Raw genomic sequence first — 16035 nt, 5'->3', positions numbered from 1 at the left:
AAAACTTTTTCTTTTTTTTATTTGGAAAATTTGGGGGGGAAAAACGTTTACTTTAAAAAAATATGATTTAAAAAAAAAATGTATCTTCACATTTTTTCGAAATTTTTTTCAAATATTTTCTATTTTTTATTGAATTAATATTTTTTAAAATGCCGAATAAATATTAAAATTTAGATATTTAAAAACAATTTTTTTCAAAAAAAAATTGAAAATTGTACCAAGAACGTTCGAGTTTTAGCGATTTAAAGCAACCCTATTTTTTAAAAAAATTTAAATTAAATTAAATTAAAAAAATATTTATGTTATGATTTTAACTATTAAATAGATGGTGGAACAGTGCAAAAAATTTCAAAAGTCTAAACTGTTTAATAAAATTTTTTCAAAATGTGTCCCGGACCCTCTTAAATGGGCAACAAAATTTAACCATTTTATCAATGACCATAAAGCAAATTTCTTCTCTTTTTTTCAGACCAAAACAAAGTTTTTGTAGAAAAATTAAAAAAAAAAAAAAAAAATCATGTATTTTTGATAGCGCGAAATTGAAACTGATAGTGATGAAAATGACTGCTCAGAAACAAAGATCGTGTTACATAACAGTGCTAAATGTTCGTACAAGTAGGCATAGCGTCATAAAGTTAGCCTAAAATACTGTGTGTTTTGCAATGAGAAATATTTTTTAAAAGCTCAAAACAAATTTTAAAAAAAAAAGAAAAAAGAAAAAAAAATTGCAAAAAAAGTAGAAAAAAATTATTTGAATAAGTAGGTGAAAAAATAATAAAACTTTTTGCGACTTACTCTTTACGTCGGCTTCATTGACAACGTTACCACCCACAGAAATTGCTTTTTCCTTACCAAACTGGCTCTGTAATTTCGTCACAAAATCATCGCACTTCGTTTTGTTGATGTCCGACACACAAACCTAATGAAAATCAAGCACACACAAATAATGTTCGGGAAACTCATAAAAAGAGCATTTACAGTGGCTCTTAAAAGTGTTCGTACTCTTTGAAATTTTTTAGTAAAAATAAAGTAACGCAAAACTGAATTGGAATATGAAATCCAATATTTTTTCACATCATTCCTATATCATTCTAAATAAATCCCTGTAGTTTTTTTCAAAATATTGATGGATTTTCTTTTTGAAATGGGTCAAAAAACGAAGAGACTGAGAAATAATACGCTACAAAAGTCATCGTACACTCAAAAATTTTCGAATAAATAAATGATTAAAATTATCATGTGTCGTTTTTTCATTATTTTTGCATTGTGTTGACCCTTAAAATTCATTTGGCTTTATTTTTTGTTTATTTATTCCTTAATATTGTACCTATTACTGTAAAATGGCTGGTATTCGTAAAAAATTACAAACACCATTCGAAGTTTGAATTTTTTCCTCGCAGTAGCGTTAAATTGGTTTGAAATGTCTATAAATTAGTTAATGTATTTCTTTCTATAGTAAAATGCTTGATAAAATGCTTTAAAGAAAAGAAACGGACCGAAAACAAGGTAAGAAAAGGTCAACCGGCAAAGTTGACAAAGCGTGATCGGAGATTTATAGTTAAAGAATTTATGAAAAATACACATTTGAGTGTTGTAACAGTTTCTGAAGAGTTAAATGAAACTTTTTGCATTTAATTTTCACCTAGAATTGTTCGCCAAGTTCTCTGATTAGCTGGTTTAAATGAGACCTCTTCCCGAAGAAATTTTCTTGGCCGTGCAAAAAACAGAAAGCTTACGCTTTTCGTCTCCAAATCAATGATAAATAAGCCCAAAATGTTTTGGAATTACGTCTTACTTAGATATAAAAATGAATTCAACGTTTTGGGTTAAATTGTTGTATAAATTGTAAATAGAAGAAAAAATTAGGAACTTAATCTTAAGAACTTAGTTGGATCAATTAATGAGGACGGTGAAGGTGTTTTTGTATGATGGTGCATATCAACATCAGGACTTGATAGTTTGAAATTTTTTGATGAAATAATGAATCATACTGCTCATTTAAATATTTTAAAAACCAATTTTAAACTCTTAGCGAAAAATTTGGTTATCGGAAACAACTTTGTTTTTTTTTTTTAACAAGATAACGATAAGAAGCACACGGTTTTCATCGTTTGTGTCCAGTGCCTCAAAAATTGTCCAAAAGTTTATATATTCAGATTTGAACTTAATGTAACATATTTAGAGGTATCTGGAGTCTAGATTACGAAAATATGGCTTTTAAACGAAAATAGAGCTAGAAACAGTAAGACTCGAAGTGTGGTTGAACACTTACTCAGAAATTACGCAGAAAAAAAAAAAAAAAAAAAAAAGCAGAAAGAAAGGAAAAAAAAAAAAAGAATGAAATCTATTCCCAGCATTTAAAAGGTGTTGTTGATACTGCATGATATTCTACTAAATAATAACTTAATAAAAAGTTAGATTAGTCAATAATATATAGATATTTTTGAAAGTGTACGAAGACTTTTGTGAAATAAAATTTCTGGCACTTTTTGGTTTTTGATTTTTAAAAAATTAAGTTTTAATATATTTTTTAAAAATTTCATATATTTTTGTTGAAAACTGATCATAGATCTTATAATTAAATACCTATTCCGAAATATTAATGATAACCAATGGATAGGGTCCTATTTCATTGAAAGTCGTGTACGAACACTTTTAGAAGCCACTGTACAAAAATGTCAAAGTTGTGGATGGGCACACATAATTCCAATAGGGTTGTTTCCTTCAGTCACTAAAATTGATAGAATAAGCAAAAAAAAAAAAAAAAAAAAATATGGAACCAGAAAAAAAACTTTTGTTTTCCCAACGGTCATTTTTTATTTTTTTTTCCCCTTGATGTCCGATTTTGGAAAATAGGCGTGGTCTTTTGGACGTCACTAGTGATATAATTTCGCACGCTAAATACATTGCCATACTAAATGTTTACGATGTTAAATGTTATGATAATTTGTGCTAATGGCATAAATAATCAGTGAATGACATTTCATCACTTGTGATGTCATGTGCAGAAGCGAAAGAAATTAACTTCAATTTGCACACCAATTAAAATAATTGTCAAAAAATATTAAACTTTGTCCAATTATTTTTAAAATGGTTAAATGTTTTAAAGCATGCTCTTTCAGAAAAAAAAAATAATTTAATAATGTCGGAAGCAACCCCATTTTAAAGTAATGTTCGTGAATACAAAAGACTTTTCCAGTTAGATATTTTTATACATGACTAGCTGTACCGCGCGTTGCTACGCCAACAAAAAAATACATCATTATACTGATTTTCATGACAATCGGTTGAACGGGGTAGAAGTTGCTACTCTGCAGTGCCACCTGGTGGCGAGTGGCTTCAATGAGCATATTATGCACCTTCTCCGTGGAAAAATACATATATACAGCAATTTTCATAATAATCGGTCCAGGTTTCAAGTGAAGCCGTGACTATACTCAAATTTTGTACTCGCGCAGTTTGCAAGATCAATCAATCGCTAAAAATATCAAATAGAAAAAGTTTTAAATCCCCCCGTTGCATGAAAAGCCATAAAACAATAAAGAAAGAATTTATTTGTTCAAACTCAAGAAAAATGGCAACAGCTAACTTCTTATCAATGAGATCTTTCACGCGAATTAATTTCTGCAGCCGATGATTTTATTCGTATTTATCCAATGGATTATGACTTAAATTGGAATAAAAAAGGAACTATCGATCGGATTTTTTTCGAACCGATCTATAAACATTCCCAGTACCAAAAATAACAAACGGTGAAAGTTTCAGCCAAATCTGCCGGGTAGTTTTTGAGTTCATGGATGACATACAGACAAACATTCATTTTTATATATATAGACTAGCTGCGTTGCCCGATCTACCTCGAAGATAAAAGCTGTGTCTAATGAAGCATGTTCAGTAATCAGACCTTAATTAAAAGTCCCAACAACGTGTATAAAAGAGAAATTCTATGACTCAAAATTGAAATCTAGATCTTTTTGGATTTTTAGCCTCCTTTCCCAGTAAAAGTCATTGAAAGAAGAAAAAGCATGAAAGAAGGCTTAATGCATCTTCAAAATATCGCGGAAAAACAAAAAAAAAAAACAAAAAAAAATTAAAGAAATAAAAAATCTATAATAATAGGGGAAGGTTTACGTCAATGAACCACATAACAGTTTTTGATTTTTTTAGAGAGCAATTCCAACTCTAATATCACGTTATTTATAGGAACAATTTCTCAGTATATTTCTCTTTAAAAAATAATATTCACTTTAATGAAAAAAAAGCAAAAAAGAATGAAAATTAAAAAGTTAAAGGCAGTATTCCAATAATTTGGTTGAGAAACTTTAAATTGTTCTATGTATACAATGGAAATGAACTCCCAAGTAACATCAATATGGACTAACATGATTTAAGTATTATTCTTACTGGACCAGCAGCAGTTCAGTCAGATTATATTCCTCGAATTCCCGCCATGGTCCTTGCACTTTTCCATTTCCAATATAAGTAATTGAAACTCCCAATGAAAATTTCTTATGCTATCACCATCATCAAAATTGAAGATCAAACGTACAATTATTCGCAGTTACGACGTTACACTTGGGTTGATTATTTTGTTCCCGGGGATGTAGGTTGGTCTTTCTGGATTAGGCAATGAAGTGAATCAGTTCCTTCTAAAACCTCATAAAAACGGAACAAAAAATGGTGTATTTCATGATATTTAAAAAAAAAAATTGCATAATATTTATTTAAGACAGATAATTTTTCAACCCGAAAAAGTTCGGGACGGGCCTATAGTAATTAAATAAATATCTAAAAATTAGAAAGTAGGGTATTGAGATGGAGGAAAATGTCTGTTGGTCGGTCAGTCTGTCTGTCTGCCCCACCCCCCACCCCCTAATAACTTTTGAGTGAATAGTCCGATTCGAACAAAATAGTTTTTTGTTCGAACGATCTTGGCGAGGACACTTTATTCCTATATTTCACTTTTTGATTTGAACAATTTTCCGTTCAATGTTGAACAGTTCAAATCCTTTAACATTAGTTCCCACGGAAAAACTAGAAGTAAATATAGAATCCAAACTTAAAGGCGGATTTACTTCAAACAAATGTTGTTGGAAAAAACTCTTGACGAACAACTCCCGACTCCGTTTTGGGGCACCTGATTCCAACTCCACTTTTTAAATGGAAAAACGTGTATTAGCTGCTTTGTTTAAAAGGTGCTGTTATTTTATTTGTTCGTTTATTTAGTTATTTATTTATTTATTTTTTACGCATCTAATTCTTTAGATAAGTAAGGCATATTTTATTCCTAGAAACCAGCGTAAAATATTAAAGGAATATGTTTGAAACAATTTGTGATTTTAGTTATTTTTGAGAATATTGATCAGATACTAGAAAATAGATATTGGTATACGGGAAAGTGGGTTCGTTTAGTTTTAGACTGAAGTTCTTGTTTTTTTTTTTTTTAAATTAACATTCAGTCATATTATTAAAAGGATTTTCTGGTGAAAACTCCCCTATGTAATAACTGTTAAATTAACAAAGATACGACGTAAATTGGTATTTGCATAAGGAAAATAAACAAACACTGAAGTAAGCATCTATAGGGGAGAGTGTTGTACCTTGGAAAACTTTTCATACTTTAATTTTTAACGCCAATTATTTGAATCAAATTTAAAATCTAAAAGTCACATTAAAGTTCCCCAACATACTGCTATGCAATATATTTTTTTTAATTCAGGCAGTTTGAAAATAAAATGTTGCCAGCCATTTTTAAAGTAAAAGTTCCAAGCTGTCCCAAGGTAAAACATCCTATTGTACCTTGGGACACATCCTGTTGTACTATGGGAAAGTCTTCATGATTCAGGAAATAACCATATACTTGAACCAATTTTGCACCAGAAAACAAAAAACAAAAAAATATTTTCTTCATGGTTGTGAATTAAATCATGAATAATTAATTTTGAATTATGAATAATGAATTAGGAATTATTATCTAACATTAAATGCGCTGAAAAGACTACATATGATTAGAACACTGTTCCATGTTTCTAAACATATCTTAATTATTAAGAACCATGCATATGTTGTACTTTGTAACGTGTCCTAAGGTACCAAATGTTTGGCTGTTCCAAGGTACAATCACTGCATGGTTTAGGAAAAACCGAAATGATAGTCAATCTAGATGACTATCATTCTTTTCTCATAACCAAAATATTTAAAATACTTCTCCTTTATCACAAAATAAAAGTCAGATGATTAAATTTACAAATACAAAGACAGAAAATGGGAAAAAAAATGAAGAAAATATTTACTTTGGAGTCATGAAACCTGCTTTCTCTCACAAAATCGTCAATTTTTCTCATTTGATGCTGATTTTTACTATGGCACCATTTAGTCGTGAAGGTTACTGTTAGAGATTACAAATACATGGCTGCTAAAAATAGATTCTTAGAAATTAGCAGTGTCCCAAGGTACAAGCGTCCCAAGTTACAGCACTCTACCCTACAGCTTTCACTAAGTCTGAAGAGCAGGCAGTAAGATTGCATTTTTATTGCTTTAATATTTGTCCTCCTTTATTTCTTTTCATTTATTTCGTTTTATTGAATTGTTAAAATAAAAAATATTATGCAATGCTTGGCTTCTTATTTTTTTATTTATGAAACACAAGAAAGTTTTATTTTCAGTTTCTGACCGAAGTTATAACAAGAAGTTTCGTCTAGAACTAAACGAGCCTACTTTCCCGTATACCCAGACTACTTTCTAGTACGTGATCAATATTCTTAAAAATAGCTGAAACCGCAAATTATTTCAAACATAATTTTTTAATATTTTAAGCTGATTTCTAGGAATAAAATGTGCCTCATTCAGCTAAAAAATTAGATGCGTAAAAAAAAAAAAATAAATAAATAAACGAACGAATAAAATAGCAGCACCTTTTAAACAATGCAGCTAATACACTATTTTCCATTAAAAAAATTCTTTAACCGCTTTCAAAACGAAAAAATAGTAATTAAAAATTAATACGCTCATTAAAATAAATACATCATATCAAAAAAAAAATTGTTTCTTTTTCCCCTGTTGCCAAATTTTTTTTTTTTTTTTAAATGAATTAATGCACTTACCAAAATAAAGAAAAACAATAAAATGTCAACTTAAAGAAATAATTTTCACTGTCAAAAAAAAATCGTCTGCGCATATCTTTATGTATAAACATAATTGATTTCAAATTTATCCGCCGAAAACCGAGTACCTAAATTTAGAGTGAAAATAAAAACAAGGCATATCAACAATAGCTATTTCACAGTTGAACCCATGGCTGCGGAGTCGTAGTCGGAGTCACTCCCACTTTGGGATAAAGGAGTCCGAGTCTAATATCCAAGAATCGGAGTCAGTCATTTTTCCGCCGTGTATAAATTTTTGCCAAAGCAACGAAGTCAGAGTTGAAGTCGAGGAGTCGGAGTCCGACTAACTGTTGGGCACAAGAGTCGGAGTAAGAGTCAGGTGCCCCAAAATTCTCGGAGTCGGAGTCGGGAGTCTAGAGCTATTTCCAACAAAATTTGTTTGAAGTAAATCTGCCTTCAAGTTACGGAATCTACATTGACTTTCAGTTTCCCCGTAAGCGCTAATGTTAAGGGATTTGAACTGTTCAGAATTGAACGGAAAATTGTTCAAATCAAAAAGATATTTTATATACAAGTTTTTCATCAAAAGCCTTTTCCTACAAAGTTTTTTAGAAGCGAATATGCCTCTAAGTTCGGAATTGCCTTGAGTTTCCCCGTATGCGATAATAAGTTTTTTTGAACTGTTCAAAATCGAACAAAAATAGTTCAAATCAAAAAGTGAAATATATGAACCAGGTATCCTCGCCGAGATCTTTCAAAAAAAAAAAAATGTTCGAATCGGACTATTCACTCAAAAGTTGTTAGGGGGGGGGGGGACACAGACAGACCGGCAGACATTTTTCCCCATCTCAATACAATACTTTCCAATTTTTAATTTTTCGATATTTATTTTATTTTATTTTATTTATTTATTTTTTTTTCCATTTTTGACTTTTTTTTTTTGTTTTTCGTAATATTTTCAAGATGCATTAAGCCTTATTTCATGCTTTTTTCTTTCTCTGACTTTTACTGGGAAAGTAGGCTAAAAACTGACTATGTAAAAAAAAAAAAAGAAGAATATTTAATTAACAAAAATAATTTTTGAAAAAATACGAATCATAAAGCAAGCAAGTTTAAAAACACAATGCAAAAGAATCAGTTCAAAATACAAAATATTGAATAAAACGTGTGACTTAATTTAGGGACAGTCCCATAAATAACTTTGTGCAGAAAAATAAACGAAATAATTACATCGTTAAATTGCACAAATTTGTTGAGAATTGGAACGATCAAGGTTATCCTATTTTAGACACGTATTTCTGGGTTACAAAAAAACCCTTTTCCAATGCAAAAGAGGTGTGAGTTTAAGGATAAAAAGACACCCGACAAAAATCAAAAGCTTACATAAACAGAAACTTAAATGAAGTCAAAGGCTTTGTCGGATATCTTGTCGGATATCCTTTTATCCAATAGTTCACCTCTTTTTCAATGCATAAGAGGTGAGCTTACGGATGAAAAGACGCCTGACTAAAGCCAAAAGCTTACATAAACAAAAGCTTAAATAAAGCCAAAAACTTTTGTCGGAGATCTTTTCATTCACAAGTTAAAATCTTTTGTATTAAAAAATGGATTCCCTGTAACCCCGAAACACGTGTCTGCAGTTCTCTTCAAATCCACGTGATTTACCAGTGTAATCATTATTATTTTACTATTTTATTTTTTTACTATTTTAGTCAATAACTAACCTTATTCGCAACAAAATTACTGCCATTCACTAAGCGTCAAAGCAAGTTATAAGTTACGGCATGCGTTTGTTTTACCTTTTTCATCCACCATTAGACAGTGGCTGCAGCGCCCCCTATAGTTTATTGGAGTTGCGAATTGGGTTTTGAGGAAGTAAAATGAAATGGTATTTAAACAAAATGCTTCCTGAGAATCTTTCCATTAAACACTTAATAGTAATTAATATTATGATTTATAAAATTAACTCCTGTAATAAAAAATAAAGTTTTTCTCTTTTGTTTAAAAGTTATTTTTAATCATCTATATAAATCACTTTCTAATAGTTTTTAAACTAACATAGGTAAATGTTAGATGAGAAACTATCAAACTGCCACTAAACTACACCTAAACTACTACACAAAGTTATAAATTTCGACTGATCAAGATTTTCGACATCGTTTTTAGGAACTTACTCGATAGCCATTTTGCACTAGTGCTGTACTAATTGCTGCTCCAAGGCCCTGGGCCCCACCGGTCACTATAGCTACAGGTGATTCTGACATTCCTCCAAATTGTTTTGAATATCTCTCAATAAGAAAAAACACGTGCCGCTGTTTCAAAAGCTCAGACACAAATGAATTTAATCTCTATCAGACATGAAATCTTTTTTCTCCTCCCAAGACGCAAAAGACTTTGGAGCGATAAAAATGGATCTTGGAGTTGCTATTTCAATATCAAAGCCCCTGACTACAAAGCTTTGTTTGATCGATATAATTATCAAGCGGATCAATCACGTCAGAGTACACACAATGTGTGTAATTAGATAAGCACAAGTTGAAGAATCTTCATTGATAACTATATTTAATCATTACATGCATGGTTTTTTTTCTCTGAATTAATTTTTCTATTGTTTTAAGAACACGTGTAGTCGATAGTTGAGATATAGACAACGGACATTCTACATTTAAATTACTTACTTTTTTAAAGAAATTAAATAAAAGAAGTAAAAACAGATTGTAAAACAAATGTCTCCCTTTTTCATTCTGATGATTTTTTAAAATATTTATAAATATTATTATGCGAAGAGATTTTCTTTTTAAGGGAAACTAAGGCCTTCTTTCATAATTTCATTAATTTAACAGCCAAGATTGCAGTTGATTTCACTTCGCTTAAAGCCTGTCATCTCTTTATCTATCTTCTTTGGGATTGGTAGACACAGTAACGCATTTTAAAGGGGGGGGGGTCTGTACACTATACGCGTAATGTTGAATTACTAAGCTTAATGTACCTTTTTCTCAAAAAGCGTTGATGATAGAAACTTACAAATTTCATAGTGATTTTAAAAGACATCGAGGAATCTACTAAAGTGAAATTTTAAGGCAATACTGTTTATTTTTTCAAAATGTATTACTTTTTAACCAATATTCCGTTTTTAAATGCAAAACAAAGACCTTTGTTGACCATAAGAACAGCTGTTTGGGAAAAAAAAGTGAATCCTAAAGCAAAATTTCTCTTTAGTATACTTATGAACATTTTAAATAAAATGCGGCGGAAACTTCGAAGTAATGTGTTACGTAGTTTTTTAGAAAAAAAGGAACATGAGTTTTAAAAATTAACTTTTTGAGAAAATCACATTTGAAAATAAAATACGTACAATTTGTTTCACATCTTCGTCATTAATATTAAAGCTAGAAAGTCGACCGCAAGGTATGATGGGTGAAAATTGCTTCTACTTTGCTACATTTGAACGAAGTCATTGCCTGTTTGGTGATATTTTGATCTTTGAAATTTTAATCCTAACTCCAGTGAATAGCGTTAATTTTCAACCACTTTTTTGATTCTTCATCCCCCTCTTAAATGACTGTCTTACCAGCAAAGCAGTTACCGAGTCAAGTTCAGTCTTGTCACATTGAAACCTTTCCCTGCATGTTAAACATTACCAAAACATATTATCAAATTATCATGCCGTGGTTTCATTGTTGAAACACGCGGGTTACTCGATCATGACTATTATTTATATGAGAGTTGAGTTACTTTTAATCTACATAGAAACATGATTTTTTGAATGTCTCTTAATTTGAATATTTTGAATACATGAAAACTAAAAAATATTTTTTTTAAAGGTTTTAAGGTACCAACTCCCATTTATACATTTTTTCTTTATTATTCCCCCCTTCCCCCAGAAAGTAAGTTATAAAGTTCAAGCGAGGAAGTACTGTCTGACCACGGATTGTATTGAAAGACAAACATCCGTTTTACAGCCGGAAATGGACGAATCTATTATTTTTTACCGATGTCAGCTTTTGCAAAGCAGAGTCTTATTCAAATAAGTGGAATACGCGCATCAAATTTTTACTTTTCCCTCTTATTCGCATAGATTCGTCTTATCTGGACATTTAAAAATTCCATGCAATCCGTCGTTAGACAGTACTTGTGCACTGTAAAAAAATTCCGAAATGTCGCTGATTATTTCCGTGGAACGTCGGGTTTTCACAGGTTTGCATCAATTTCCTGTAAAATCAAGTATTTTTGCAAAAACAGTTTCCTTAATTTCTACAAGTTGTACGAATGCAGACTTTTTACTGTTGTGAAAAATATTTTTATCTACCAGTTTTAAATATTAAAGGAGCGCGTTTATTAAGTTTATCAGCTTTAGTTCGATTCCGGCCCATCCAGGTTGACTAACAAGGAGAGGTTACGGTCTCGGAAATCCAGATCGGGATGAGATTTGGTAGATTAGTAGTATCCTTTAAGGGTACTCTCAGGGTAAAGTAATAAAGCGCACTAGCCATAAAATTCCGAGAAAACAGCCTTTAAAGATTTACGCGCAACTTATAAGCTAGTAGAGATTGTTCGTAAACAAGCGCCCGGTGGTCATGTGGGCAGCGCTCTGGGGTTCCATGCGGCCGATCCGAGTTCAAATCCACTGCAAGTTTCTTTTTTGTTCATTTATAAAGTGACTTTGTAGGTAATACTTAATTTAAAAAATATGATGTATTTTTAATGTGTGATAGTACATTAAATTTCTATTTACTATTCTCACAAACAAGTGATTACAAATTTTTAGATATTATAAACTTTGACGAAGTAAATGATTTTTGCAATAAATGCATAATCAGTTTCTTTGTGGATGAGTAAGAAGAATTATATTAGTTATTGCACATAAGCAAGTAGTCAAATTTTAAAAACCCTAACCGCACTTATCGAGCAATGGTTTTGCTCCTTCATTCTGTTATTTGTAAATTTTTCGTCTGCTGTATTTTACATTGAATATTCAACTCTTTATTTTCCATCTATTATCGTCTGCAATGTTCATGTTTGTTTTCATCATTAAATTTATTTATCGTCTGTGCTGTATATTAGACTGGAAAATTCTATACCGTGAAAAAGGATTTGAGTTTTTTAAATATTGTGAATCGAAATGGTCGGTTATTGAAGTAACCCTGAAACGAATAAAATCTGTTAACAAAATGGATAAAAATTCATTGCACAGTGAAATGTTGAAGCAGAGATTAAAAGATGCTGTCGTTTATTACGAGAGCTTGCTTACTGAAAATCATTTGATTGCATCAGAATCATATCAAGTTCAATTTCTCGAGTCCATTTTTATAGACAGGTAAAGAATTTAATAAAACGTATACAAAATTGCGCGTATCTCGTTGAAAATAATAGAGAAATGAATACCCGTGAAGATTGCATAAAATACAATCAATTGTCCATCATCAACTGTCATCGCCAATTTTTGATAAAATGATTCGATATATGCCTGGTATACTTCTAAACTTTCTGACAAAAGAGAAATTTTCCTGAATGTAAATGAAGTATGTTCCAACGACTCTTTTACAAAGAAGTTGCTCCTGTAAGCAATCTTCCTTTATAAATTGTGCGAGATGTCAATACAGTTTTTGTTTTCCATGTTTTTATGATAAATATCATTCTGGTGTATGTATATAAATAACAGCTATATTGTTAAAAATCATCTATAAATTAAGCTCTACAGTGATTTTGTAGCCGTTGTAATTCAAATTTTAACTTGTATCGATTTAATTTATCTCCATTTTCTCTATTAAAGTGCTTTACGTGTTCAAAAATTTCGCATTATCTTCAATTCAAATTCCACAAAGCTGTAACAGTCACTTGATAAATGAATAAAAAAGAAACTTGCAGTGGATTTGAACTCGGATCGGCCGCATGGAACCCCAGAGCGCTGCCCACATGACCACCGGGCGCTTGTTTACGAACAATCTCTACTAGTTTATAAGTTGCGCGTAAATCTTTAAAGGTTGTTTTCTCGGAATTTTATGGCTAGTGCGCTTTATTACTTTACCCTGAGAGTACCCTTAAAGGATACTACTAATCTACCAAATCTCATCCCGATCTGAATTTCCGAGACCGTAACCTCTCCTTGTAAGCTCCAAATGAGAGCGAATAAGTCATTGGATAGCTTGCAAGGCTAGAATTGCTGGTGAGGGAGTTGCTTGGTTTTTAAAAAGGATAGCTGCAAAACCCGGCGTTGCTCGGGTTAAAATACATTGCATGTTTAATGGTACATAAAATATTTAAGAATTCTCTTTTTAACGTAGATAATATAGATTTCTATTTTAAATATTTTGAGAGACTTAGTCGACCATTAAACATGCGATGTATAGAGAGTATAACAAATTAATTAACTATTTAATTAATTGAAATTGAAATAATTATAAGTTAAAATACGAAACATCTTAGTAAATTGAAAAGTTATGTTTCATTTTCATAATTATTTACATACTATATTGAACTTACAACATATGACAAATACATATATATATTACATACTATTATTATTGCATACTATTATACATTCACACTTTTTAGTTTCTTTTTACAATACTTGTTTATAGACTACATTTATAGTTTTATTGTCCGGACTGTAAATGAACAAATTTCGAGGTGATCCTACTCGTGAGCATGCAACGTATAATTGGCCGTGTACAAAGCATGGTTCCTTTCAAGTCAACGCCACAGATTTGAAATGTTTGACCCTGTGCTTTGTTGATAGTCATGCTGTAAGCCAGCTTCACCGGGAATTGTGAGCGTTTAAAAGTAAAAAGTAATCCATTTGATATTAAAGGTATCCGTGGTATAAATACTATTTGTCCTTTGTCTTTACCAGTCATTATACTGGCTTCGATGATGTTATTTTGTAGCTGTTTGATGCAAAGTCTCGTACCATCACACAACTTCGGTGAATTCAGATTTCGTAATAAAATAATTGGTGAACCAACTTTTAACTTAAGGCAGTGTAATGGCATCTTTCTTGTTCATCAGTCATTGTATCAATTGACATGTAAATTTTCTCTTCTCCCGGAATCATTTCCTGGATAATGTTGTTAATGCCGTTAACAATGTCGTTCCTCGTTGCTAAAATTATTCGTTCGCGTAACCATTCTGAATTGGTAAAATTCTCAGCAATATTTGGACATACTTCATTTATAAGTTGTTCCGGTGTTTCAACAACATTACATAACTCATTAGTTAATGTAATTTGGCCAGTACTTATGTCTATTGGATAGGTGCCCTCTCCTATTTGTAAAAGTTTTTCAGAAAATTCTTGTGCCTTTTCATCTCCTGAAATTCGTGCTCTCATATTTGTCGTTAATTTAATTATTTTCACATGTTCCCATATGATTGACTTCTTTAAGCAAGCGTTAATTTCATGTGCCGGTGTCGAATTCGGAATTACAGGTAGCGTTTGATGAAAATCGCCTGATAGTATTAACAATACACCTCCCATTATATTCGTGTTGTCACGTAAATCTTGAAATGTTCTATTGAGTGTTTCTAGTGATTTTCTATGGGCGATTGTGCTTTCGTCAAATATAATGACTTTACACTGTTACTTCAATTAATCTTTGCGCGACTGTAAACACGATTCAACTGACAAAAAAAATTTTTGAAAAAGAAATAGAACCGACTTCAAAATTGCTCTAAAAAGTGAAAAATAATTTTATTCTTTAAACACCATCGATAATGCTTTTGAACATAATTTTTGAAGTTGGCGCAAAAACAAAACGTAAAATCCAGTGTAACCACTCTTCGTTCATATTTTTTTTCAGAAAAGCATCCAAAGTTACGAACGAAACATTTATATCGCTATTCAAATATGCCGTCATTAATGCATAATGTATGTGATAGTGAAGAAACTGGTCCTGGTTAAATTTATAGTTGTATTTGAGTTATGGCTGTGAATGATTTTGTCTATCTTTTTTGCGCCAACTTCAAAAATTATGTTCAAAAGCATTATCGATGGTGTTTAAAGAATAAAATTATTTTTCACTTTTTAGAGCAATTTTGAAGTCGGTTCTATTTTTTTTTTCAAAATTTTTTTATTTCATTCTTTTTAGTGTAAATGTAGGTATTTCAGAAATAATAAGAAGTTACCATCACGAAACTTCACATTTTTTTCTTAAAAATGCTCCATACTAAAAAAAAAACTATTGACACGCGTTAAACTTTAAGCGATTGGCACTAAAAACTTATCTTTGTTCCTCTCTGGAAATCATACGTAGTTAATTTAATTATAACCATTTAAGTATTACGTTTTTCCTAACTAATTTACATTCCACAACATCTAAGTTGCTCATGATGTAATCCTGTATTTTCTTACTTAGTCCCGATCATCTGTTATCGGCATAGATGATAACGATAAAAATAATACAGAGTAGTTGAGTCAAACCTAATGGTAGCATTGAGAAGGCTAAGCAGATCCTAATCACTGCATCACCTCGCTTCCAGGTTAGGTTTACCCCTACTATGGATCAATAGCACTGAAGAAAGGAAGGTTTTGATAATTCACATAGGGTTACTATAAATCAGCAGGGTTACTAAAATAAAATTATTTACGCCAAAAATGAGACGACAGCGCCAGATTCCCCATTATCGAAATATCCCTTGAAGAAATTTGATGCTTGCTTCAGAGAAGCCTTCATTCAAAATTATCATTACAATTAATGTTACTGTTATATGGCACCAAACTTTTATAACAATGAGTTTCATATTGTCGCGTAGATGAAGATAGCGAAGACAATGTGAAAACCAAATGAAGCGAATACTCGTTAGTCTCAACTCGATATCTTTATGACGAATGAACGTTACATCTCCTTATATACAACTTGAGAAAGTGCTGGAACTTTCCAGACTTGGAAAGATACAGAAATTAATAGAACATTCGAGAAAATACGGGAAACAGTAG

At 31.2% G+C, this 16035-nt stretch overlaps 1 protein-coding gene across 1 annotated transcript in view; it reads right to left on the bottom strand.

Annotated features, from left to right (window-relative positions):
• LOC129226993 (uncharacterized short-chain type dehydrogenase/reductase y4vI-like) overlaps positions 1 to 16035 on the bottom strand; it is a 76907-nt gene that overhangs the window by 23187 nt on the left and 37685 nt on the right. Inside the window, exons 8-9 of the mRNA XM_054861622.1 lie at positions 9278 to 9451; positions 796 to 919 (exon numbers count right to left, since the gene is read on the bottom strand). Coding sequence (XP_054717597.1) covers positions 796 to 919; positions 9278 to 9451 — 298 coding nt within the window. The remainder of the gene's footprint in view (positions 1 to 795; positions 920 to 9277; positions 9452 to 16035) is intronic.

This window comes from Uloborus diversus, chromosome 7 (genome assembly GCF_026930045.1).
Source record: "Uloborus diversus isolate 005 chromosome 7, Udiv.v.3.1, whole genome shotgun sequence".
Classification (NCBI taxonomy): domain Eukaryota; kingdom Metazoa; phylum Arthropoda; class Arachnida; order Araneae; family Uloboridae; genus Uloborus; species Uloborus diversus.
This window is presented reverse-complemented; position numbering and strand designations above follow the sequence as displayed.